The sequence below is a fragment of the Mus pahari genome, chromosome 14 (genome assembly GCF_900095145.1).
Source record: "Mus pahari chromosome 14, PAHARI_EIJ_v1.1, whole genome shotgun sequence".
Classification (NCBI taxonomy): Eukaryota; Metazoa; Chordata; class Mammalia; order Rodentia; family Muridae; genus Mus; species Mus pahari.
Genome location: NC_034603.1, coordinates 73,148,130 through 73,175,326, shown reverse-complemented (window position 1 = coordinate 73,175,326; position 27,197 = coordinate 73,148,130). Strand labels below are relative to the sequence as shown.

The following is a 27,197-nucleotide window of genomic DNA, read 5'->3' as shown; positions in this document are numbered from 1 at the left end:
TGTAAGCCGAATAAACCCTTTCCTCCCCAACTTGCTTCTTGGTCATGATGTTTGTGCAGGAATAGAAACCCTGACTAAGACACAGGGTTTCTCTGTATAGCCCTGGCTGTCCTGGAACTCACTCTGTAGACCGGGCTGGCCTTGAACTCAGAAATCCGCCTGCTTCTGCCTCCCAAATGCTGGGATGAAAGGCGTACGCCACCACTGCCCAGCTTACTCTGTCTATTCTTAAGCACAGTTGAAAAAAATGAAGGTTTTTCTGCTCTACATTCCTAGACATTTAAAATTTCTTCTTCAATTACACATGTCATCATGTTAGAATAGATCTTAGGTTAATACTGCTTATGCATAAATATCAAAATTAGAGATCATAGCTAGGTATGGTGGCATACATCTGTACATTCAATACTCAGGAGGTTGAGACAAGAAAATCAGGAGTTTGAGGCCAGCCTAGGAGTTACCCAGTGAAATTTATTTTTTTCTTAAAAAAATGAAAATAAAAACAAACCAAGAAACAAAACCAAACACAAGATTTTGTTGATGTATATCTTTCCTATTAATATTTTAACAACCAAGCTACTACCCACTAATTAGGTTGTATGTAATTTAGCTGTAGAGATCATTATGTGGATCTAGACTGTGACCCAAATAACCTGCAGAATTATAGTAAACATCTGTAAGGTGATGGAATTAGAGATACTGCTTCTTGACAATAGGGCAGTAGGTATAATTTACCAATATATAAGAATAATAGTAAAAGCTGAAAGAAGTGGGGAGGGGGTTGACAATCTGACTCATCTATGTATTAGCTATTACAAGTGGGCTATATCGAAATAGTGGAATGATTATATATTTTATGTGATCTTAATCAAGAAGAGATTTTTTTTAAAAGATGAGAAACACTGTTCCAAACCAATATGAACACAAGAGTGGGAACTACAACCCTAACTCCTTAGCCCAGTACTTTTTACAGACTCAATCACACATTCCTGGTTCTTTCATTAGTAATGAGTAGGAAAGATAATTTACAGGAAGCAAAACCTTCTCTCTTAGTTGTAATAAATATAACCTGAAGTCCTAATATCTCCAGTACTTGCTAGAGGAAGGCATATACATAGACTACATCCACACTACCAAAAAATGAACTTAAAGGGAAGTGAGGGACGAAGTGGAAAGTCTGAGCCTCTATGGCAGGCTGAACGTGTGAAGTGGAATTCAAAGTGTGAGGCATTTCCCTCTTTGCACTACTACATCAAGACAAAGTCTAAAGGATTCTCTCTCTCTCTCTCTCTCTCTCTCTCTCTCTCTCTCTCCTCCTTTTAGCCCGATCTTGAATTCATGACTCTGTTCTGCTTCAGGTGTGCTTGGATTACATACCCAGCCCTCTAATGATATTTTGAGGAACATTTTATGAAGTCTTACCCAGAGCAATGGGAATAGGAACTTGTCATACAGAGAGAGTGTTTTTTCTAGATCATGTCTCTTAGGTTTAAGAAGAGCTAAGAGAACAAGGATCCAGAACTTTTTCAGCTTAAGCTCTTTGCAAGAGAGATAATCTATGGTTCAGAAGCAAAGAAACACATACCTGTAAACTGGTCCTAACTGTTACAATTAGTTTGAGCCAAGAAGGAAAATTTCCAATCATTTTACTTAGAAATGATACAATTGTATCCCCATAATCCGGTTTGTGAAATTCTGCTTCATTTAATCCATCAATTAAAATGATGAAATCTTCATCTGGAATTTTTCTCTCTGAGATAGAAAGAAACAAATTACTTCACAATTACCAATTGGAACTTTGACCACAGATCAGTCTGGAAAAAATATATTACAATGCTCAGAGTGTATAACTTATTATAAAGACATGTAATCATTCATTTGGTGAATTACTTGGTTTTTCATCAAGTCACAGGTATATGAGCATGTGTATTATAGGTTCAGGAATACCATATTTTCATTGTGAGAATCTGACAGCTGGAGTTACGAGCTCTTGAATGTGGAACTCCACTATTCTCCCACACGTGTAAAAGCTAAATAGACTGTTTCTATCATAGCATAAAGAAAATAACATCACATATTCTTTTGTGAATTCCTTAAAGACCGAGGCAGTATAGATCTGGGAAGAAAGGATGGAACCTGGATGAACCTGGCAGGTGAGATCTCAAGACCCTAGATGAAGAGACAGTCCCATCACTGATCTCCCAGGGGGTCCTGTCAGAGAACTGTTGGCATTTAGCTCCCTTCTAAATCGACCGAATTAACTTATCTTTAGGTTCAGGCTGAGGGTGCTTAGTGAAATTTCAGGCTTGCACTCTCTCACTAAGTGTGTATCAATTCTTAACTAATATTGAATACTTCTGGTTATCTAACGAAAAAACAGGTTTAATCTAAAGGAAAAATGAAATTAGGTTCAAAATAAAAGGCTCAGACTACTGTAAAACATTGGTTCTTTTAATTTTTAAAAGTAAAAAACAAACTATTCTATTTTGTTCTACATATGAGCTCACAATTTTTTCAAGTTTTGCACTAAGAACTTAATTTCACTTTACTAATATAATGTCAACTCTCAAATTATGATGAGGTGTTTGTGTATCTTTTGTTAATACTTGGGATTGAAACCAGGGCCTTTTGTATGATGGCTAAATACTCCAATACTCCACACTGAGCTATATCCACAGGCCAGATAATTTTTTTTTTTTTTGAGACAGGGTTCTTTTGTATAGTCCTGGCTGTCCTTAAACTTAGAGATCTGCCTGCCTCTGCCTCCCATCCCCCAACTCCCAGAGTGCTGGGATTAATTTTAACTTGTTACTTTCAAGTTTTTTTTTTTTTTTTAAATAAAATGTTAGTATTAATGACATGGAACTGAGAAAACAAAATAGTCTTTTAGAGACTCCAAAAATTAAGGAAAAAGTTAAGTCAAAAAATGAAGTAATAGAGGAATTACTTGGAGTCAGGAATTTACCTAAACTACTGGAATTGTTACAGGCTTGATTTTGAGAACTCTGGCTCCCTGAAACTTAATTGTATCTTAATTTCCACAGAGAAAACAGATGTATCTGTTGGCTGAACACCTTCTAGGTTGCTGGACAAGTTGTGTGCTGCTTCAGGAAAGCTCAGTTTCAAAAGCAGTTGTTCTGCAGGTGGTGGGCTGAGAACATTTTCACAGTGGGAACAGCCAAGTTTTAAAGTGGTTCTTCCTTCCCTAGGTGACTGCTGGAAGCTTGGCATGCTCCTGCCCTTCACACTTTACCTGGGTGACTCCTAAACCAAGCTCTTCACAGGGATAAAAAGGCTCATGACAATGCCCCTGTAGAAAAGGCACTGTCTGTTCCTCAGAATCACCTCCCTTTTGCTGTAGTGCTCCTGTTCTCTCATTTCATATTGGTGGCTGAAGCAAATGCCTATTGGGAAGCTTTTGGAATCTTTAAAAATTTTAGAAAATACTGTTTATATGTTTTTAAAGGAGAAGTGCATTATTAGTATTGGTGGCTGAAGCAAATGCCTACTGGGAAGCTTTTGGAATCTTTAAAAATTTTGGATTTCTATGGAATCTTCTGCAACTGGGAGGAAAACTCTAGCTACCTGAGGATAATATGTATATATAATAAAAAAGGCTATTTCAACTATATACTCTGATAAGTTTTGGTAAATATATATAATCATGCAACTAAAAACCTGATCAAATTGAAAAACATTTCTGTCATTCAAGAAAATTCCTTTAGATATCCTTCCTGTCAGTGTTCAAAGGACAGCCAACCAGCCAGTGTTTAAATTCCATCACCAGAGGCTACATACACTTGTTTCCTCTGAGACTAACACTGTTGGATGTAGTATTTGTTTATTTTTATTAGTAAGAAGAATTCCATTGAACAAGTTTACAATCCATTTATCCACTACATTGATGGACATCTGGGTTTATGTACTTATTAGGATAATTATATGGATGAGCCTTTGTTAATATGATAAATTAAATAGACTAACACTGTAATCCTGACCAAGTAGAAACTAACTTCGTCATTAGCTTTTTTCTTCTTCTATGATTTTGATATGATAGTCATGAGGAATAATGGTGTATAATCTATCCATATGTTTGACATTTTGATGCCCATCAGTGTTATGCCTGCCGCACAAAATAAATCATGAAATGTTCTTTTCTGTTTTTTTTTGAAAAATATGTTAAGCAATATGTATGTTTTAAGAATAACCTGTATACTTTAGTCAATTTGTTGAATTTTATTGTGATAAAGTTGTTTATAATGGTTTATTTTTAAAAATATTTTTATGAACTGTAGTACCAGCTCTTGATTTATGATGCTGTTAATTCATGTTTTTCTCCCATATTTTTTGAACAGTCTTGCTGAGGCTTGATTATCCAATTTCACATCAACTTTCTACTTCAATCATTTCTGTTTGAAGATTACTTCCTTATTTGTACTAATTAAGTTTATTTTCCTAGTTTAAGAAAGAAACTCACACAAATTATTTTATATTATTCATTTTGACATATTAAACATTCTCTGTATAACCTGCTCTTTGACCTATAGGTTATTTAGAAGAGGCTCACCTATACTTATTTAAGATTTAAGTATTGTTAATGACTTCTGTTTGAAGTCCATTGTTTTGGACAGCACTGCTGCAGTATCTACCTTCTTGAGGTGCATGCACAATGTCCAGTGATGACTCAGCATTGTGCTCTGGGTGCTCTGGGTGCTGTTGCTTTTCTTTTCTTTTTGAGAGACAGGCTCTCTCACTGGTCAGGATACTGTCTAGTGAGCCCTGGTGACCCACCTGTTTCCTTCTCCCAAACAGTGGGATTACAAGTGTGTGCCTTTATTTCTATTTTGTTTTTATAAAGGCACTGAGTATCAAACTTGGGTCTTTGCACATTACAGACTAAGCTAGCTCCTAGACTGATATTTTAACTTTGATTTTCGTTGTTTTAGAGGCAGTACCTCACTATGTAGTCTAACCTAGTCTTGAACTCACAGTCCTCTCACCTCAGCATCCTAAGTGCCGGGAGTTTTGGCATGCACTACCATTCTCAGATAACTTTTAGAAAATTTTGAGACTTGTTCTGTAGTTCAGAATATAGTTTATGTTTTCTTAAAGAAAATATATATTTTGTATTTATTAGGTAATGTTCTATAAGTATCAACCAGAACAAGTTGGCTGATAATATTCAAATCTGTATCTTTTATGTTTTCTTCTACTTGTTTCAATAGTTAGTGAGAAGCAATTAAATACCCATCTCTAACTGGGTTTTGCTTATTAATCTCTTTGATAATATTCTGATTCATGATTCTGAAACCCTGATTCTAGGTACATAACTTGGATTACTTTATCTCCTGATGAACTGGCTTTTTTTTTTTTTAAAGATTTATTTATTTATTATATGTAACTACACTGTAGCTGTCTTCAGACACTCCAGAAGACGGCGCCAGATCTCATTACAGATGGTTGTGAGCCACCATGTGGTTGCTGTGATTTGAACTCAGGACCTTTGGAAGAGCAGACGGGTGCTCTTGCCTGCTGAGCCATCCCACCAGCCCTGAACTGGCTTTCATGTCTACTAATTGCCCTTATTAATACTGCTTGTTTAAAAGTCTATTCTGCCATTAACAAACTACTCTAGATTTCTAATGGTTTATGTTTTACCCACTATTTAATTCTCTATTCTTTCATTTTCAGTTGTGTGATATCTGAGTAACTCTATGAAGACAGCAGCATATGGATCAGATTTCATGCTTTATTCAGTTGGACGGTTTCTGCATTTTGATTTTCTTACTCCATTTATATTTTACAACTAACTCCTTAATATGATTTTAATCTTTTCTATTATCTTGTTTTTTATCTTTTGGGTTGATTAAACAATTTTTAACGATTGTAAATTGTTTTTCTATCTGCTGCTTATACCTTTAAGAGTGAGTAGAAACCCCCCAGAATATTATGAAGCAATTGAACTTACTCATAGTTCTGTTAATGGGGATATATAAAGGGATAGAGAGATGAGTAGATCTATCTTACAGTAAAATGAGCTAGTATGGTTGAGAACTTGGTGCAGACTCAGCAAGCATCTGTATATTCTCTTTGAATACATATAGGGCACAGCTCTTTGTATCACTGCCCTTTTAAAATACCCATGCATCATGGGGCTGTGGCACATGCCTTTAATCTAGCACTAGAGTGCCAGAGGCAGGTGGATCTCTGTGAGTCTGAGACCAACCTAGTCTACATTGTGAGTCTAGAGTGTAGCTCTAGACAGAGCTACATAGAGAGATCCTGTCTCAAAAAACCAAACCAAACCAAACCAAACCAAACCAAACCAAACCAAACCAAACCAAACACATCCGTAAGAGCAGTTTTTCCTTTTATTCCTCTATCCAAAATGTATTTCCTGAAATATCTATCATGTTCAAGGTCAAAAGGTAAGTATGAGTGAGAAAAGATGTACACAAGTTTTGAAATTTAATTGCACACAATTTAGTCAAAGAGAAACAGCTAATAACTTGAACAAAAACAACTAATACTTGTACAGCAGAAATTTATCTGGCATACTGTAAGTGCTCATTAAATGTTCACATTAAATTTTAAGATTTTACATATATATATATATATATATATATATATATATATATATATATTTTTTTTTTTTTTTTTTTTTTTACAAAAATATTTTTACAAGTGGAGACAGACAGGTAAGGTAGCTTAGTGGGTAAAGGGACCAGCTTCCACACCTGATGACCCACACAGTAGGGCAACAGAACTGATTCTCACAAGCTATCTTTTGGTCACCACATATAAGCTGTGGTATGAGTGCTCCCACACAAAATAAATAAGCAAAATGTAACAACAACAGCAGCAGCAGCAGCAGCAGCAGCAGCATAGAGGAGGGTGAAGAGACGGCTCAGTGGGTAAGAGTGCTATGCAAAAGCTGGACTCCCAAGCACACATGTAAAAAAGCTGGGTATGACAGCACATGTCAGAAACCCCAGTGCTGGGGGTAGGGGGCAGAGACAGGAAGATTCAGGAGCTCAACGGTCAGTCAGTGAGAGACCCTGTGTTAAGACACTTAATGAAGAGAGCTACAGAGGAAGTCACCAGCCTTTTCCTCTGGCCTCTGTACATATGGATGTGTACATTCACATATAGCTGTATCATGGATGCAATGCTCCACACCAAGCTGCCTCCCCACACTAAAAGTAAAAATTTAAAAGGTGAAAAACTACGCAGTGGAGAGAGGGTTAAGGGGATGGCTGTGCTTGGGCTTCAGAGAAGACTGGGGCTGGAAAGAAAAAGGGGAGGCACGGGCACAAGAGGGAGACAGAGCCCACTAATTTCATTTTCATTAAAAACCATTAGCTTTTCTGATACAACTTATGTACCACAAAATGTCCATGTGCCTTTTTACATACTTTCCAAGTGAACAGTAAAGTGATTTCTAGTGTCAATACTGAGTGAGGTATGTAGCCATGGGTGGTATAATAAATGTACTACAGATATTTTCTAACTATAGAGTTTCTAGCCTCAGAGACTCTGAAACAGTGAGATGGAGCAGCGACTTTATTGATTAATTCTATTTCCACAAAAAGGATTAGAAGCTCTACTACCTTTATTATAAGAAAACTAAAATCATTTGGAAATCAAAATAAGAGCTTTTACAAAGGAAGGAGAAAGGATCAGTTTCTACAGGGATTTGTTATTTTGAAACAGGGTCCTGTTACATTGCCTAGGTTTGTTTTCACTTCCTGGATTCAAGCAGTCCACCTACCCTAGCCTCTTCCAAATGCTGGGACTACATATGTGCATTATCACACTCTACCTAAGAAAAGTCTTCTGTATGCTGTTATCTGTAGACATCAGCTATAGAACATTTAGTTTTGACAATGTAATAAACACAATCATTTCTATATCACAACCCAAGTGACCACGGTTCCTTTCAACCTTATTTATACCTTTGTGGAGGTTCTCCAAGGGCTCTAGGACTCCTCTCCGGAAGGAGGCCATGGGGTCTTGAACACAGGACCTGAGGCTTAGCATGCTCTGCAGGTGAGGCTCCCGAAGAAGTTGTTCCCGGTAAGCTGTCAGCTGAGGTGAGCGGCAGAGCAGGGCAGCAACATTGTGGACGAATTCTGGTACCAGGCAGGTGTAGGCATTATCTGCCTGGCAATAGTGATAGGCAACCACCTATGGAAAGATGAGATTGCAAACAGGCTTATTAGCAGCTATGGTTACATATGACCATACCTTAACACTGTGTACTGCCTAGTTTTGTGTCAACTTGACACAAGTTGGAGTTATCACAGAGAAAGGAGCTTCAGTTGGGGAAATGTCTCCACGAGATGTAAGGCATTTTCTCAATTAGTGATCAAGGGGGGAGGTCCCCTGGTGGGTGGTACCATCTCTGGGCTGGTAGTCTTGGGTTTATAAGACAGCAGACTGAGCAAGCCTGGGGAAACAAGCCAGTAAGGAACAACCCTCCATGGCCTCTGCATCAGCTCCTGCTTCCTGACCTGCTTGAGTTCCAGTCCTGACTTCCTTGGTGAGGAACTGCAGTATGGAAGTGTAAATCGAATAAACCCTTTCCTCTCCAACTTGCTTCTTAGTCATGATGTTTTGTCCAGGCATAGAAACCCTGACTAAGACACACTGTCTTTGGTTTCTTCATTTTCTCAACTTTTTCAAATAAAATAAAAGCCACTAATGCAACTGCATAATTTATGCACAGTCAAAAATTAGACATAATATATGTATATATTCTAACAACCTAAAATTAAAGTTTATAAATAAAAATGGGCTATTCCTTCTGGATTGTACGAGACAAGAAGCAAGACTGAGAAGGAAGAGGTTCATTAATATTGCTGACATGTATTCCACACAGTAGTATAGAAAGTCTACTCTTGTAACAAAGCATTAGAAATAAAACAGTGTGGAAAACCATGGTAGTCTCAAGAGACACACATGCTCACATCACTTTATGGTGCAGTCTTGTTTTTTAAAAGATGAGCCTATAAAATAAAATAACTTATATCTAAAATTTATCAGTGAATAGTTTCTGAAAATTCAAACAGAGGAAAGGTACCAAAATTAGAAAACAGAAAGAAGGAAAGAGATGAGATTTTTGCTAAATGTGGGTCTTAAATTCTAAGAGTTTAAGAGTCTTAATAACATTTAGGTTCTGGGCTGTCTGGCTGGCTGTTTTAAGCTGTTTGTTAGAGTTGCACAGAATTTACTCCATATCTTCTGTCATGGTTGTTCTTTTTGCCCCATGTGCAAGTGCAAAAAAGAGCCTCCTCCTTTTTGATAGGGTTGCACTAATATAGCCCAGGCTGGCCTAGAACTCCTGATCCTCCTGCCTCCACCTCCAGAGTATACAATCACGCTTAGCACAGAGAGTGACTTTAATATAGATAACTCTTCTGGCTCATTACTGCCAAGAAAAGTGATGGCATACAGTAGAAAACATGGCATCAACAGGAGAGATTCAAGCTTGATTCATGGAAAGAGTCTGACAAGGGGCTCAGAACACAGTCAGAGGGTAATGACATTAGCTGATTTTTGCCCTCTTCATCATGGTCACCACCACTTCCACACTCATCTTAAGCAGTACCACCATCACTGTGCTGTATACTCATTTAGCAACTAACTTTGTGCCGATAGGTAACTCGGACATCCCAATAGCACTCGTGAATGTACTGGGAATGCTGTTCTTCAGTTCCCTGTTAGACAAGTTTTCAACAGAGGAGTTCTATTCTGAAAAAACAAAAAACAAACAAAACAAAAAACCACAAAAAAACAAACCTCCTAATCTGTAAGTGTGGTAGTCTCTTTAATACATTCTGTAAATGTCAACTCTTTTAAACAGTTAAAAATCTTTCTCATTAAACATAAAGGAAATCAAATAATACTGGATGTTATTGTATATTTAAAGCTAAATACAGGAACTGCTTGTGAGTGAAACAAAGAAGTCTGAAAGCCATAGGAGGACTAGAAACCAGAGGCTGTATTTAGAGCTCCATCCTTTTCTTTAGGTGATGAGTTTCTGCTTTATTACCTATGTTAAAGACAGTGTTCCCTAGAGGGAAACCTCGTCCTCTCAGCCAACTGTGCAGCCAGTGGTTATCGTCTTCACAGACACAGATCTTTGAATCAACATGTAGGCTCACCATACTTTGCATCAATTGATTCCAGATGTGGAGGCAATGCACAGCTCAGTGAGCCTTGTATAACTTGCTTTTTATGTAATGGAGTGAGGTATTGTTTTACAGATAAAGATTATAAGACTTACAAGAAGGGTTCTTTTACTGATTTTGTTAAAAATCATTATGTGTACTTGGAGATGTTTCCAGTACTGGGAATTGAGCCCAGGCACTTACATTTAATGCCAAGCACTCTGTCACTGAACTACACTGAAGCCTTCAGATGTGTACTTGGATTAATGAGGTTTCATTTAACAAAAGTCAGTGTACAGTTATATATTCTAAAGCTGCTTCTCTTTTAATTTTAGTATTTGGCATTCCAAATATAAAGTCTTGATTTCTTTGAAGAATTCAGGTAGAAAATCCACTCAGTATCTTCAGATTTGCAAGATGATTTAAAATAGGTTATTAACTGCACATTTCAAAGTAGTCATGTGGTATGTATAAGTAAGTAAATTCCATGAAAACTATGTTAGGCACTGAGCTGTCTCAGTCAGATAAAATGTGTTAAAATATCAGGCCCTCATGTACCATAAAACATTTTCTATTTCAAATGAACACCATGAAAGAATTAAACTAATCTCATATTAAGAAAGGGCAGTTTTGAGTATCTGGAATTCATCTGGACAGAAAAATCTAGCTTATGTAACAACTGACATTTGTATCAAATTCTAGAGTGACATTAGCTCTTCCTTTGGGTCAGCTCTCATATTCTTAAGCCCACCCACCACTCAATACTCTGGATTTATTTATTAGTTTGATCTTTCAACTATTAAGTCAGCTAAGAAAACAAACAAGCAAACCTGGAAACCATTATGCAGATGGCACTGGCCTTATGGTGATGATCCTCCTTTATCAGTCTCCTGAATGTTGAGATTAAAGTGTGGATGACTGGGGTAAGAGAGATGTTTAGCGGTTAAGAGCACTGGCTGCTCTTCCCTAGGATCTGAGTTCAATTCCCAGCATGCATACAGCTACTCAGAGCTGTCTATAGCACTGGTTCCTAAAATTCCCTCTTCTGGTCTCCTTACACAACAGCAGACCATGTGGTGCACAAACATGCAAGCAAAACGCCCATCACGTAAAGTAAAATGTGAGCTACCACCACACACGCTACTTTAGTATTTCTAGAAATCTGAAGGCTCATTGTAAATAACTACTTTATCTTGCTTTATTCTTGTCTCTTAACTCTGATTTTAATCATCACTCTGGGACTGGAGGCTAACAATAGTTCCCAGGCTTGGGTTGCTTCAGTAATTTTCCAGTTTAGAGCCCTACCTTCTCTTCCTTTTCCCCCTCATTTTTTTTTTAAAGCAACACGACTTTTATTTTTTTAACTAGAACTCATTTTAGACTTACAGAAATGTTGCAAAAGTAGTACACAGAGTTTCCATTTATTCCTCACCCAGCCTCCTTTATTAGTATTTTATATAATCATAATTATGAAAGCCAGTAAATTAACATAAAAGAATTTTACCTAAAAATCTAAACAACACTTAGTAATCTTATCTAATATTACCAAATTTTAGTGTGTCCATTATGTCCTTTCTTGCTTAAGACCCATCCAGAACCCCACACAGTATTTGGTTATTTCTTTTTAGTCTCCTTTCGTCATTCCTCACAATGTCAGCGTTTTCAAACCCTGACTGGCTATTTTGCTAAGTGTCTCTGAGTTTGGGTTTGTCTGATGGTCAGAGATGTCTTCTTGGGAAGAATACCATAAAAAGTTTGGTGTCCTTGATGGATCAAGCCATAAGGTTCTCAGAGCTGGCATGTCTTGTTATTGGTGAGGCTGTTCTGCTTTACTTAGTTGAAGTTAAGACTGTGCCACTATAAAACTGCTATCTTTTGTGATTAAAAAATACCTTAGGAGAGATTATTTGGAAATAATACAAGTCCTGTTTCTCTCTGAATATTTGTCCATTAACTTTGCTATCTACAGTGGAATTCTTCTATAGCAATAATGACTATGATGCTTGGTGATTTTTCAATTTCTCTTCTACATTTGTTATTTAGAACCCCACTGAAACAAAGAATGGTCCCTTTGCACATAGTATGGTACAGTGAATTATTTTAGGATGAAAGTATTATACACACACACACATATATATGACTACATAAAATCATACATTCATATATACATTTTTGTGTATGTGTATGAATATGTATATACACATATGTAAACTTGGAAAAGTAAAGCTACTTAATAACATTTCCAGAGTTGGGAATTGAGTCCAGGCCCGTGAATGAAAACCAGCACTCTACCGCTGACCTACATCTCGCTCTCATGTGAGCCCCTCACTGACAAGATAAAGTTGCCCACATAGTCCTGCCTGACTGGGACTCCTGACCCTCCTGTATTAGCCTCCTGAGTGCTAGGGTTATAGAGTGTACCACCATCTTTAGCTCATGTGGAGTGTTTTTTTCTTTTAGTAAAATAGTTTGGACTTCACTAAATTGCAACAAAAGAAGGGATATTTAAGTTTCAGTATAGGGAAGAGTTTGGAATTTCTTCATTCATTTAACATAAATTTATGTGTGAAATATTTGTGTTAAAAGTAGGAGATTTGGTGGCTAACAGCTAAGCAATGACCCATTCAACTGAAAAAGGCTGATTACAAACTAACAAATAAACACTAAAGTTGATAAATATACAAAAAGGTTGTTTTCTCATACTGGTATCCCGAATGTAGAAAAAAATCCGTGTCACTGTTAATCTTAGAAACCAAGCCGCTGGAGACAAGGAAACATTATTTACAGGTTACTTGCTTCTCGACTTGGATCTCATTTGTCCTCAATGTTCTCTTTAAGAATACTCACACTAATACTAATTAAACTTTATGTCATTGTCTTGCATATAATTTCCCCTCTCCGTACCCTGCCCTTTTGTATATATCTAACCTGTCCATATTAGGTTCGATTTGTTTGTTACCAGATTGCCAAAATGATGGCTGCTATTGCTGACAGTTTAACAGTTGCAATACCACTTCTAAGAACCAAGATCACGTGACATTTTCTATATGCAGTACAGGAATGACAAGAACGACATTGAGTTCTTTCTTACATAAAAATTCTTTTTTTGGGAAAAAAACCCCCAGCTTTTGTGTATCCATGACACATCTTAAAAGTAGTTAGTTTCCCTAATTAGTTTATTTCACATTCATTATCTTCTTTGTGTGTGTGTGTGTGTGTGTGTGTGTTAGTTGCTTTTTAAAAGAACTTTGTTTACATACATTACATCCTGACCACAGTTTTCTCTACCTCCATTCTTTCCAGCCAACCCCTCCCCCAAACCTCTCCTTTCCCCTAGATCTACTCCTTCCCCATTGCATAACAAAGTACAATTACACTGAGCATAAACTCTCTTATCAAGGTTGAACTAGGTGACCCAATAGGAGGAAAAGGGTCCCAAGCAAGAAAAGAGTCAGATAGCTCCCACTCCCACTGTTAGGGGGTTCCATAAAAATACCTAGCTATACAACCATGGCAGATATGCAGAGGACATAATTGAGACCCATATGGGGTCTGTGCTTGTTGCTTCTGTCTCTGTGAGTCTCTATAAGCCCTGCTTATAGAGGTTGGACACCACCACATGTTCTGTGCCACATTGCACCAGCATATGTTGTATGTGTGATGCATTGTAAGTTGAAGGTTTTGTGGCTGTGTTGATGTGCCAGTCCACTATTAGGAGCCTTACAGGGCAGGAGGGATGGCTCAGTTGTTAAGAGAACTGGCTGCTCTGATAGAAAATCAGGGTTCAGTTCCTAGACCCACATAGTGGCTTAACCCCTGCTACCCACCCCAGTCCCAGGGGATCCAGAATTATCTTCTTAAAGACTAAACATTGACATGATAAGAGCTGCTAGCCATATAGAAATCTTTCTGTTCTTGAAAAATTGTAGTTCAGCAAAATCACTGAAAGGTGAAACTTCATTATAATTTTCTTTTTTGAGGGCATATTCAAAGACTGATAGAATTTCTAAAAGAATGCTCAGCAAAGATCCTTCTTGTCACTAAAAAGAAGCAGTGGTTAAAGGTGCAGGGTCCTGAGCACCTGTCCCATCTTTTACAGAATAAAGACAATGATAATATTCTCAAGAGGGGGAACTGGCGGAAGGACTGGAGGAGATGAGGGGGACTGCAATCCCATAGAAGAATCATCAGCTGGCTGGACAACCCAGTGCTCCCAGGGACTAGATCACCAGCCAAGGAGTGTAGAAGGAGGGATCCATGGCCCAGATTCATATGCAGCAGAGAATGGCCATGTCTGACATAGATGGGAGGGAAGAACCTTGGTCCTGTGGAGGTTTGATGCCCCAGTGTCGGGGGGTGTTGGAGGAATGGGGCAGGAGAGGGTTGGTAGGTGGGCACCATCATAGAGGCAAAGGGGAAGGAGGGGTAACTGGGAAGTGAGATATTACTTGAGATGTAAACAAATGGAATGAGTAATAAAAAATAAAAAAGAGAAGAAAAAAGAAGTTTTCATGACAAAAAGAATATCCTTAAGAGGTACATACAGGCTCTGAATCCTAGCTCTGTTATCTATTAACAGAGTAACTGGAAGAAACAGTCTTGGGAATTAGCATTTTCTCATGTGCGGGATAATACTGACTACCATATAAGGTTAAAATACAATGAAGAAAACAAAACAAAATCCCAAATAATTCAGAGACCCTACACTTATTACAACTTCAATAAGCAGAAGCCAATTTGTTGGTGTTCTGTTAACTGTCCTATTAATTCTACACATTATGTACACATTCTATTCTACATATTAATTCTATCTGGAGAAAACCCACTTTTATTCTAAGTGATTTTATACATACAAGAAAGGCTTTCAATGAATCTCTGTGGCTTTCCACTGATTACATTCAGTGGAGGCCACAATACTAACTGGGGATACAATTGGCAGATGCTGATTTAGCAAAATCTGTTATAATCCAAATGAAAAGTGTTTCTTCAGTAAACAGGACTGTTTCAAAGTTCTGACCAACTCTCCAGTGTCCTCCACTAATTAGAACAAAAAGCAGCAAGAAAACTATGAAATACCAGTCATAATTACTGATACAGAGGAACTGATACCAAGGATTCTCAAATCAAGAGGCTCTTGATATATAAAATAAAAACAAAACCATACTGACTTGAGATCTCATTTGAGAGTCAGATGTGCATTCACTGGTTTGGTAGGGTGAGAAGCTAGACTGCTGGCTTCTGCTCTGTGCTCCCATGGCACAAGCTTCTATGGCCAAACTGTAATGTGTCATAATTGTAATGAGGATAATACTCATGTGTCAACCAGGAGCCATTTCTTATATAAAGGTTAGCATAAATTAAACATGCTGCATCCTCACATGAAAATGTATCTATAAGTTGCTCTCAGGATGCTAAAATTTTAAAAATATTTTTTAGGTAAATATAGTTTCCAACTTGAACAATATTTAACTTTTCCCCCCTCTCCCCTTTCTCCCTCTTGCTCTGGCCCTGCTACCTTTATAAGCAAGGGAGTAACTGCAGAAAAAGAAAGAGCTATTTGATATTAAAACTATGATAGTCACACAAAAAAATTCTTTTACTGAAGGGTTACAAGATAATGTTGGTGAACTCTTAACAAAAGGGCCTGGAGATGTACAGCTGCTTGGGGGTGATGGGTTGGGTAAAGAAGTCAACTGTTCTGAACACTGCTTTCCTATGTGCATATGTTATTTTGAAAATGACAGGAAATTTAAATAAAAACATTATGGACAATACGGTATAGGAGGAAGAGCTCTGAGCCAGTAATAATGTTACTGCTTTTATGCCATGGCTTTGGCTAAACTCTCCGTGGCCTTCAGTTACTCACTGGAAGACTTTGGCTAAACTCTCCGTGGCCTTCAGTTACTCACTGGAAGACTTTGGCTAAACTCTCTGTGGCCTTCAGTCCCTGGAAGACTTTGCTTCTAAGTCTTGGAGGTTCTAATCCCATCAGAGTGTTTTTTTAAATGAACAACAACAACAACAACCCCCCAAAAGTAAAAAGATAAACTTTTCTTCATGTTTTCATGAATTCCTTTACACATTTTTGTTCTCTTTGCTAAGAGTCTCCCTATCTTTGCTTTGGTGCTAAAATGGAACTTGCAGGTCCCCAAGTTGGGAATCCTATTGTACCTGTGAGGCAAGTCTTCGCATGGCTTCCTCTTGCCGCCTGCGCATCTCTGGAGTTCCTGGGCAGCTCCCACTAGTAATAGATGAATGAGCTGAAGGTGCTTGGGTGAGTGGGAGCTCTCTGTTGGCATCCACATCTGAATTAAAAAGATGCAATGTTTAATCAGAAGATCATAAAACTCTAGACCAGTGGGTCTCAACCTTCCTAATGCTGCAACCCTTTAATACAGTTCCTTATGTTGTGGTGACCCCAACCATAAAATTATTTTTGTTGTTACTTCATAACTGTAATTTTGCTACTGTTATTATGAATCCTAATGAAAACATCAGTTTTCTGATTGTCTTAGGTGACCCCCGTGAAAGTTCTGTTTGACCCTCAAGGGGGTCGTGATCCCCAGGTTGAGAACCACTGCTCTATAGACTAAATGAATATTAAATTCCATTTTGTTCTATAACCTAGCAATTCCATTTCTGACTATATAACTCAAGTGAAGTAAAACACACACACACACACACACACACACACACACACACACACACACACACACACACACGTTTAAATTGAAACTTGCATATCACTGTCCAGAGTATCATGACTTAGAACAGAAAGTAAAAGCAAGTCAGATGTCCATCACTTAATGAATGGATGAAATGTGCTATCTCCATACAATGGTCTGCTATTTGATGATGAAAGAAAATAAGATACACACATGCTACAACACAGATAATACCACATCAGTTCCCAAAATTTTAAGTATGTGTTTCTATTTATATAAAATGCTCAGATGGAGAAATCCATACTGATAGGTAAGGGAGGGGCTTTCTGGGACAGAAAATAGGGAGTTTGAAGGAAAGCAGGGTTTACCACTGAGAGATGCAAGTTTCTTTTAGTGGGATCAATATTTTAAAATTGAGTTATGGCAACTGTGATACAACCTTTGAATATATTAAAAATGCATAGCTGAGCATTTTACTTTGAGATAGAGCATTACCATGTTGGCAGATTTCATTATATACACAGTATAGGTTCACACAGAACTTACAGCAATTGTCCTGCTTCAGCTCCCTGTGTCCTGGGATTACAGGCATGAAATATAATGCTCCCATTATATTTATTTGTATGTTGATTTATTTACTCATTGATTTAAGGCTAATTCCTACTTTGTTGCTCAGATTGGTCTCAATTCTTTTTTGATCTTCCTGCTCTGCCTCCTGAGTGCTGGGATTACAGATGAACACCAAACCCAGCTCGGAACAGAGCATTTTAAGTGGGTATAATAAGATTAAAAAAAAAAAACGGAAAAGAATCAATTTTAAAAATTTTCACTATTTCCTGCTAGTGGCAAGACCTATCTTTGGATTGAATACAATTTCCCCCACTCCAATAAGTTCTGAGTTACAGAACTATAATATACAAGGGCTGTTTCAAACATGGCAATGTGTTTATGCTGCCACCAAAATATACAAGGAGGTCAAGCTTCAAGTGGTACAATAAAGTTTTAGAAATGTAAAATGCATTCATTACCTATTAGAAATGATAGAATCAAACAGGTAAGAAAGAATTTTAAAAACAGGCACACACACACACACACACACACACACACACAAAAGCAAAAACCTATTTAAAGTTATTGGGTAAACAACAGCTATCAAAAAGAAGGAATAGAACAAAGTAGTTATCATTTAATTTTGTACCAGTAAAAATAAACTGAGACTTCTTCTAGTCACCTGTGATGGAGTAGATTTCTCAGTCACACTGCAATAAGTGCAAGGATGAGGGTACAAGAGATGGCAGTGAGGCAGGTCTGAAGAAATGTGTGACATTTGAGTTGAGTTAAAGTTTAGTGAATTTTACATATACTGGTTTACTTTTGTGCATGCATCTATGCTCCTTTGTTTGGAATTTGATTTCTGAGTAATCCCTGTGTAAACACTCTTGTCTTTCGGCTACTCTCTTTTGAAGAGGCTCTCCTTTTTTTCTGAGTGGCTTACTTTCTGTTTGGCATTCAGAGAACAGTAGAAGTAAAAAGACAAACACAATTCAATGTATTCAACAAACTAGCAAAAGAGATTTCTAAAAGGAACAGAGCAGGGACCACTGAATTTAGTAGCTGTTTGGAGGCTTGGCAGCTGCTGACAAATGTCAAATCCAGGTAATCACACAGGAACCTCCAGTGATGGAAACACAGCCATCTATCAGATAGAACCTCCCTACTTACCATATCAGCCTACCTGTAACGGGTGCAATAATATCTGAATTATACAACAGGTCTATTTTCACAAAATGTTTTTGTTCTTTGTGTGTGTTTGGGGGGGTGATGAAAGCAGAGAATGATGGGAGAGTCATATCTGTGAAAGTAGGCGGAAAACAGAGTGACAGGTTAGTGTCTGCCTTCACAGTTTTTCTCTACCTTCTAAGGGAAATGACAAGGAGGGGGCAGGCTGTGGAGCTGACTGTGGGGGAAGGAGAACTATGCAGTGAAGGATTACAGCCTCAACTGCTCACATCTTTTGCAGCAGTACTGCTCAGTGTGGAGAAGAAAGAACAACAGATGATACACAGAGATAAGTAAAACTCTGTAATTTTGCAGTTTTTCATTATTACTATAACTGATCATGGTATCATTGCTTGGAGGTTCAGAAAGCCAGTGGGATCCCAAGTAACCCTACTCAAGTTTAATGTACATTAATCTGTAGAAAAGTAGGCCACACCTCTGACCTTCTTATTCCTTAACCAAAGAACTTCTGCTGCTGCAGGCAGTATTTGTAGTGTCAGTTCATACAGCAACAGATTCATGCTGAAGAATAGCTTGTAGGCTGGAGAGATGGGTAGGTGGTTAAGAGACTTGTTCTGACAAAGGACTCACAACTGAGGACCCAGGATCAATTCCTAGCACCTACATGGCAGTTCACAGTCATCCATAAATCTAGTTCAAGGAGATATGATGTACTCATCTGAAATTACTGGGTACCAAGCACAGATGTGGTACAATACATATATGTAGTTAAAAGACACATATTATATATGTATGTATATATATATATATATATATACATACAGTATATATTATATATATGTATGTATATATATGTATGTATATATATGTATATATATATATGTTATAAAAAAAGAAAAAATAGCTTGCATCCTGTCAGTAAATTATCATTGACTCTTCTTTAAGAAACACAGGTTTGTTGAGGATGGCAGAGGCAGAAGGTTGATCACCAACAGATTACAATGAAAATTTTGCATAAGGCAATGCTGGTTCTTTGCAGCTCTGATAGATAGTGCCGTCTATTTTATACTCTCCTATCCCCTGTCTAGTCTTGGAAGTTTAACTAAAGGGCCAGATCTAAGCACCAACAGTGGAGAGATTATCTTATAAGTGGGGAGTGTTTCATTGTTTTTAGAGACTCCCAAGAGATAAAAGGCAACAGTATTAGAGAATAATAACTAATTATATTTGGAAAGTGTGCTTTGGAGAGTATTCAGACTGTTTTCTATTTATTTTTGCTCTCCCAGGTTTATGTGCAGTCCTCAGATAATCTGCTTTTAGACAAAGCAGCTATTCTCAGCTTTGGGATTTATCTTCTGTTAGGCATGATCCTGCCACTGCTATCTTCCACACTGATATACGGAGGAGTCAGAGAAAGTGTTAGCCAGCCAGTTTTCTTTCTGGCATACTCAAACAGCTTAACCCCTGGACTACTCAGATAAGCAGTAGTACGGTGTGATAGATAGCTAAGCATCTGAAAGAAAATACTGCGATAGGTGGGGAAATTTGCTGCAAACCATGAAGACATACTCTTTGAGTCAACATCTCAGCACAGAAGCTATTTTAAGACTCCTTCATTATCACTGTAATTTTTCTATACAGGACTGAACTCCCTTTCAGGCATGCTGAGCAAGTACTGTCACCATGTTACATTCTTATCCCTAAAGCTGTTCTCAATGATTAGCTAGTCATACTTCCTTTTGCAGATGATAAAACTGAAATCCAAAGAATTAAAGCAAATTTAGGGTCACAAAGTACCATATGGCCAATTTACATGTTGTGGCACAATCCCAAGTTCTTGGCTTTCACAGGACTATGTCTATGTTTACCTTAGAAGTACTTCATTTAGAAACATGAGCAAGGTATTCTTAAAATAAGAGTTCACCATATAACTGTATTCAGTAAGTTTTCTTTTTATACACTAGCTCCTTTTATATGTTAAGTATTACTAAGTGTACAATCATTTCTTTGATATAGAACCTGCTAAGCAATTTCAAAAGGAAGATGTTTAGACGGTATTCAATGAGTTCCTGTTAGGTTTCTAGACCCTGAGACTACCATACTTCCACACAAATTATATCTAGTGGTTGTTGTATGAAATGTTGGTGGGCTATATTACTAATTTGTCCAGTAGAATAAAACCTTCCTTTTCTGTTCTCCTAAGATCATCAAGGAGAGGCAGACTGGTTTATACAGGAAGAACTCTTACACACATCTATTTATTTTCTTTCCTCTAATAAGTTTTACCATAAGAAAAGTCAGTCTAGGAATGGCTTCTGCTTTGCCTTCCTATTTATGGGCTGTAAAAAAAACCGGGAGTCTCGGATCACTTATCTGGAAAACGAAGACAAAAGGACACACCTCACTGAGTTGATAAATGATTGAATGAATTGATATTTGTAAAGCACTTAAAGATTATGAGACACACAATACTATGTGAGGGTTTTACTAACAAATTATCAAGATTGCAGTGGTGACTGGCCATTGAGCTTGTTGTGACTACACAGGAGAACTTTGCAACTTTCCACAAGGAAGCAGAAAAAAAAAATCTTCCAAGATACAGCTGAGCTTAAGTTTAAGCTGTGTGGTACTGACATTAGTAGCAAGAAAAGGAAGGCCACAGACTGTGATGTCACTTAACAAGAAGTGAGCACAGGCTGAGTAACATCTGATAGTGACGGGTACAAATGATGCTACAAGAATTGCTGGAGTCAGTGTGCAAAAGATAGACCAGCCACATAGCCAACAGGTAAGCATCATAAATGTATTCCATATAAAGGCCTCTCCTGTTAGGCTTCTGGTGACTGTTGAATGTGTGGGTTAGATAAACACAGAGTATTATGATCTTTCTCTGCACCAAGAGCCTCACATGGTGCAGGCTTCACAGATTAGGAATAATTTAATTTGTGGCCTAATATAAAAATGTCAGAAAATATTTTAGGGTCACAAAATAGGCAGTTTTTGCTTGTAAGAAGAAATACGTACGTTTGGGGGAGGCATGTGGGCTGTCGGAGGCGATCTGTCTCATCCGTGTACCATGGCAGCTGAGGGCCACCAGTCTGGAGATGATGGCAGTTTTGCCGAACCCAATGTTTCCCACAATCACTACTCCTTGGTTCACGCTGGCATTGGAACTCTGAAGCTGAGCATCAATCTCATGGAATACCCAATCTCGACCAACAAACACCGACTCTGTGGTAATGCTGGGCACTTCAAAAAGTAGGGGCTTCAGGGAGATGTCTGGAGGTCTGTAAGGTGCAAAGCGAACTGGAAGGAACAAGAGACAGCAGAACTTAGTTCACATAGTCATCACTGAGAGAAACAGGGGAAAGACAGTTTAAGACTGTTAGTTACAGAATGATGGTATTTGCGCTTTTCAGGAAATAAAATTCTGAAAGTAGGTTCCACAAATAAATAATGCAGGAATGCTAGAGCCATCAGACACCACAGTGGGCAGAACACACACACAAATAGTAAAACACAAATGAGTCATTCACAACAGTAAGAAAATCAGGGCAGTCTTATAAAATTGTTAAACAACAGGAATGTCTCCCACACCAGCGATCAGCAGGGATGTAAGAGAAGTGAAAGGGTCCTAAAGAAAGCTTCTGGACCTGGGGAGATAAATCTTGTAATGCTAGATGTGGGGAAAGGGAGAGGTAGAGTTCTCTAGGAGAGACTTAGCTACAACTGAGCAATCTGATAGCTCCTTACTAACTGTTAGGTACATTTAATATTTAAAAACCAATATGGTTGAAGCAGAACGTAAGTTGAAAATTAGTCCCAGAGAAAAGCAATGCAAAGTGAATAGGCTTGCTTAGTTCTTAAAAAACCAAACCAAACCAAACCAAAAAACCAAGAACAGTAAGCCCCTTAGTTTATGACATTTTTTTGTTTTTGTTTTGTTTTGTTTTGTTTTGTTTGTTTTTTTTTCGAGACAGGGTTTCTCTGTATAGCCCTGGCTGTCCTGGAACTCACTTTGTAGACCAGGCTAGCCTCAAACTCGGAAATCCGCCTGCCTCTGCCTCCCGAATGCTGGGATTAAAGGCATGCACCACCACGCCTGGCGACACTTTGTTTTTATTTATTTATTATATGTAAGTACACTGTAGCTGTCTTCAGACACTCCAGAAGAGGGAATCAGATCTCCTTATGGATGGTTGTGAGCCACCATGTGGTTGCTGGGATTTGAACTCAGGACCTTCAGAAGAGCAGTCAGGTGCTCTTACCCACTGAGCCATCTCACCAGACCCCCCCCCTTTTGTTTAAAAAAAAGATTTATTTACTTATTATTATACATAAGTACACTGTCTTCAGATGCGCCAGAAGAGGGCGTCAGATCTCATTATGGGATTACTGTTGGTTGTGAGCCACCATGTGGTTGCTGGGATTTGAACTCAGGACCTTCGGAAAAACAGTCAGTGCTCTTACCCGCTAAGCCATCTCGTCAGCCCGACACTTTTTTTTTTTTTTTTTAAGATTTATTTATTTAGTATATGTAATTACACTGTAGCTGACTTCAGACACTTCAGAAGAGGGCATCAGATCTTGTTACAGATGGTTGTGAGCCACCATACGGTTGCTGGGATTTGAACTCGGGACCTTTAGAAGAGTAGTTGGTGCTCTTACCCACTGAACCATCTCACCAGCCCGACACTTTGTTTTTAATATAACATTTACTGCACTAATCCTGTTATGTCTATCATATTTACTTATTACAGATATATGAATATATATATAGATGATGTGTTCAGGTCTTTGTCTTTTAAAAGGCAAAAGACTATGCTCTTATTTTGAACTATGATATACATACATCTATTTTTCCTCTCTCTGAAGTTAATAGCTTATTCCTTTGACAGTTTAAATTATCACTAATCTGATATACTTATTTTATGTTACTTATATTGGATCCATTTCAGAGTTACAGAATTTGTTCTACTTAAGTCTGTTTCTGTGTTCATGCTAAACTGATTTCACTGTTATATATTATGTGATAATAAAGTCTACCATTATTTTTTAGATTAAAAATAAAGCTCCAAAAATAATTTTTTAGTATTAAAATATGCATATGTATGTGTGCCCGCATGAACACACATGACCACAAGTGTATAGTTGCCCTCAGAGGTCAGAGAGTGTTAGATCCCCTGGAGTTGCAGCTAAAGGCAGTTGTGAGTCCTGGCAAGTGGACCTGGGTCCTCTGCAGAAGCAGGAAGCAGTCTTAACTACTGGGACATCTCTCCAACTCGAGTCTATTTTTTTATGAATATAACCAAAATATATCTTCATAAACAGAGGAAAAGAATTTGTTTTAGCAGATTATACATTATATATTTGAAAGTGATACTTAAATATCAATGTTATCTAAGAACACTAGATAAAGGCTGGGGAGGTGGCTTTAGTGGTCTCAGTTTTAGTCTACAGTTTCCAACTTGTAGGCAAATATATAGTAATACTTTTTAAATGCCACTTTTACCTTAAGATTTTAAGAAATTTATTTTAAAGAAATAATTCAGATCATATACATAATCACATTCTTATGAATGATAAGAATGTATGATGTCAGATTATATAGATACTATAACAGCAAATAATATAAAATTTGCAAAATTATGAAAGTACATATTTATGATATAAAAGAAAATACATATTATTACATTTAAAGTATATCCAATGGAAGATAATATACACAACAAAACATGGTCAATGGCATCTCTGATAATTTTCTAAAAATTAACTTTTCAGTATGAATTTTAATTATATTAAAAAGAACTAAGGCTTGGGTGATGTGATCAAGGTAGCTGTTGACAAGATGAGGCCCTTAGTCTGGATCCTGGCATGCTTTTATAACCCTGGAGCTAAGGAAGGGAAGGCAACTGAACCCCTGGAGCTAATTGGTTAGCCCATTTAGACAAACAGATGAACTCTACATTCAGTGAGAGACCTTGCCTAAAACAGAACAAAGCAAGTGGAGAGTACTGGAAGACAGGTGATATTGACTCTTTACTCCCACATGGATAGGGACATACACTCCAAACACAGACACTCTAAAAAAGCCTAAACCTGAATTGCAATCTTACAGGTAGATAGAATAAGAGAATATTTTATCAGAAGGATTGATTTCCTTTATTATGGGATGATGTAACTCAATCAAACAATCAAATGAATAGTATATTGAACAAGCAAGTTTATACTTTTGGGTGTTTTTCTCTTGTAATCAATATGTATACATATGCAAAAATATATTTACTATGATTTTTAAATTTTTATAATTTTTAGCTACAAACTGCATATCCCTAATCAAAAATAGAAATCTGAAATGACAAAAAATTTGATCTGGTCCTAAGCATTTTGGATAAGGGGTACTTGAAGTGTGTTACAGAATGATTAAAATATAAAATCAGCTTTTTCTGTCAGGATGTTCTGAATGTCAGGTTAAGCAATGGCTTATACCTCTCTTATGGCAATGGCTCACTGAAGAGGATCGAACACAAAGATAACATTGGTGGAGAGGCAAAGAGACCCTGAAGACTTCCCACTTGGAAGCCCTGGAATATGCTAAGAAGGCTTGATGCAGGGAGATGCCAAAAGCTTAGTGATAATTGTAAAGGGAAAATAAATCTTGAGATTTTTCTAGTTTCAAATCTAAGGGCTTATGGAAGTGAGAAGAACCCAAATCTTGGTGCAAAATGAGATTTTTATCACTGTGTAGAAATAGTTTTCTTACTTTAAAGTCTTATCTTCTAAATATAAGCTGGAAACAAAGTCTTAACATTTAGGGAGAAAGAATTAAAACTTGAGATACATTGGTGTATGTTCAAATTTAATTTTAACTGAAGCAAACAATACTGTCTGCAGAATTAATCTCTACAGGAAAAAAATCAAAGAATTATCTGTATTGATTATATGGCATTTTTATACCTATCTAAGCACTGCTCTGAGTTTGAACTCTACAGAGCATCAAAATCTAATAGAATCCTCTAATTATTTCCTAAAGTTACATAGGCCACTGGGATGAGGCATATATGTAGGATTAGGTCTAAGACAAATTGGCTGAAGATTAATGTCATGCTGTAACAAGGACAGAGATGCTTATGTGAGTTGCCATAGGCATTTGCTCACACAGGAAAGGTCAGGAGCCTGAAAAGGGGTGGAGTTCACAAGATCTGTTATTAACAAAGCAGAGGTGGCAAAGGGCACCTTTCTTACTTGATATTTGTAGCTGAGACTAGAATGACTAGTGTTAGCACTGGACCTGTCTGATGACAAAAAGGACCATGTAACTCCTTACATAGGAGTCTCCAGTAATCCTCCACTTCTTCTCATGGCATGCAAGGCTCTGGATGATCTGGAGTCTGCCTAACATTATATGATCTCTAGGCCCAAGCTATTCTGGTCTTCTGGTTCCCACCTGCTGTTCTGACTAGTTAGGAAGTTTCTTCTCTGGCTGTTCACCTGATAAGCTCACTTTTATTCTTCAGGTTTCACCTTAAATACTACTTTGTCAGAGAGGCTTACTTTGATAACTTTATAGAATTTGTTCTTCCACCTCCATCATTTTCTTTATGCAAAAGGTTTCTATCAGAGATAACAGACGCATTTGTTTCAATTAGTGAATTCTCAAAATGTTTTATTTCCTTTTCTCACACTGTAATATGATGCAACGGTTTATTTTTGCTTGTTTCCTTATTTATTCTCATTTTCTTAATTATAGTGTAAGCTCTATGGAGGCAGGAGCCATCACTGTATCAGCAGCAGACATGGTTTCTGAGGTCTACAGTAAAGCATCAAGAAATGCTTTTTGGGTGAATAAATAATGAAGAAGGGACCCACTCCTGTGATTCTTATTGGAAGGATTTTCATATATTAAAAGAGTAAAGTGTTTTGTCACTGTACCGGAGCCCACACATGTCTCCAGAATGTAATTAAAATGAAAGTTCCTGTTACTTAAGATTCAAACTTGCCCTAGCAATCTCAGCCTGTTTCCTAAGTCTTGAGTAGTTTTCCTTTGAAAGAGTTCTTACCCCAGTCACCTCTGCTGACTTCTAAGTGTTCCCAAACCCTCCCTTAGGCTTTCCCTGTTAATTCTTCAGTTTTTGACCTGGGTTCTCTAACTTCAATTACTGCCTCAGACATCTCATATTGAATATCCTATCAGACCAATTTTTATTACAATGATTACATTATATCTCATATGATCTCCAATGGCCCCTTTTGCCACGTTAAATCTAAAAATCCTCACTAGATTCTCAGGGCTTTCTGTAATGTAACTCAACTCTTAATTACTCCTGTCTGTCTTTGTCTCTCTCCAGAGCCTCATGTATAGACTATTCCCCTGCCTCAGCCTCATCTCTGGCTTATGCAGTACTAGAGATCAAACCCATGGCTTTGTGCATCGAGGCCAACAGTACTAGCCAAGTTGCTTCTCCAGGCCTCTTTAGTTTAAATCCATTGCTTCCTTTAGCTCATAGTGCCTGTTTAGTTCAGCTGATTTCAAGTCTTTGTCTGGCTAAGTCTCATGTCTCAGACTCTTTAGGGTAATTTTTGTCAGTTTACTTTTCTGATAAATGAAAAAATTCAATGT

General features: G+C 37.6%; 1 protein-coding gene across 6 annotated transcripts in view; it reads right to left on the bottom strand.

Annotated features, from left to right (window-relative positions):
* Tanc2 (tetratricopeptide repeat, ankyrin repeat and coiled-coil containing 2) overlaps positions 1 to 27,197 on the bottom strand; it is a 309,788-nt gene that overhangs the window by 71,473 nt on the left and 211,118 nt on the right. For all 6 annotated transcript variants that reach the window (XM_021213586.1, XM_021213585.2, XM_029545901.1 and 3 more), the window contains 4 exons: positions 21,602 to 21,883; positions 16,344 to 16,477; positions 7,956 to 8,187; positions 1,586 to 1,752 (listed from right to left, as the gene is read on the bottom strand). In XM_021213586.1, the coding sequence (XP_021069245.1) occupies positions 1,586 to 1,752; positions 7,956 to 8,187; positions 16,344 to 16,477; positions 21,602 to 21,883 (815 nt within the window). The remainder of the gene's footprint in view (positions 1 to 1,585; positions 1,753 to 7,955; positions 8,188 to 16,343; positions 16,478 to 21,601; positions 21,884 to 27,197) is intronic.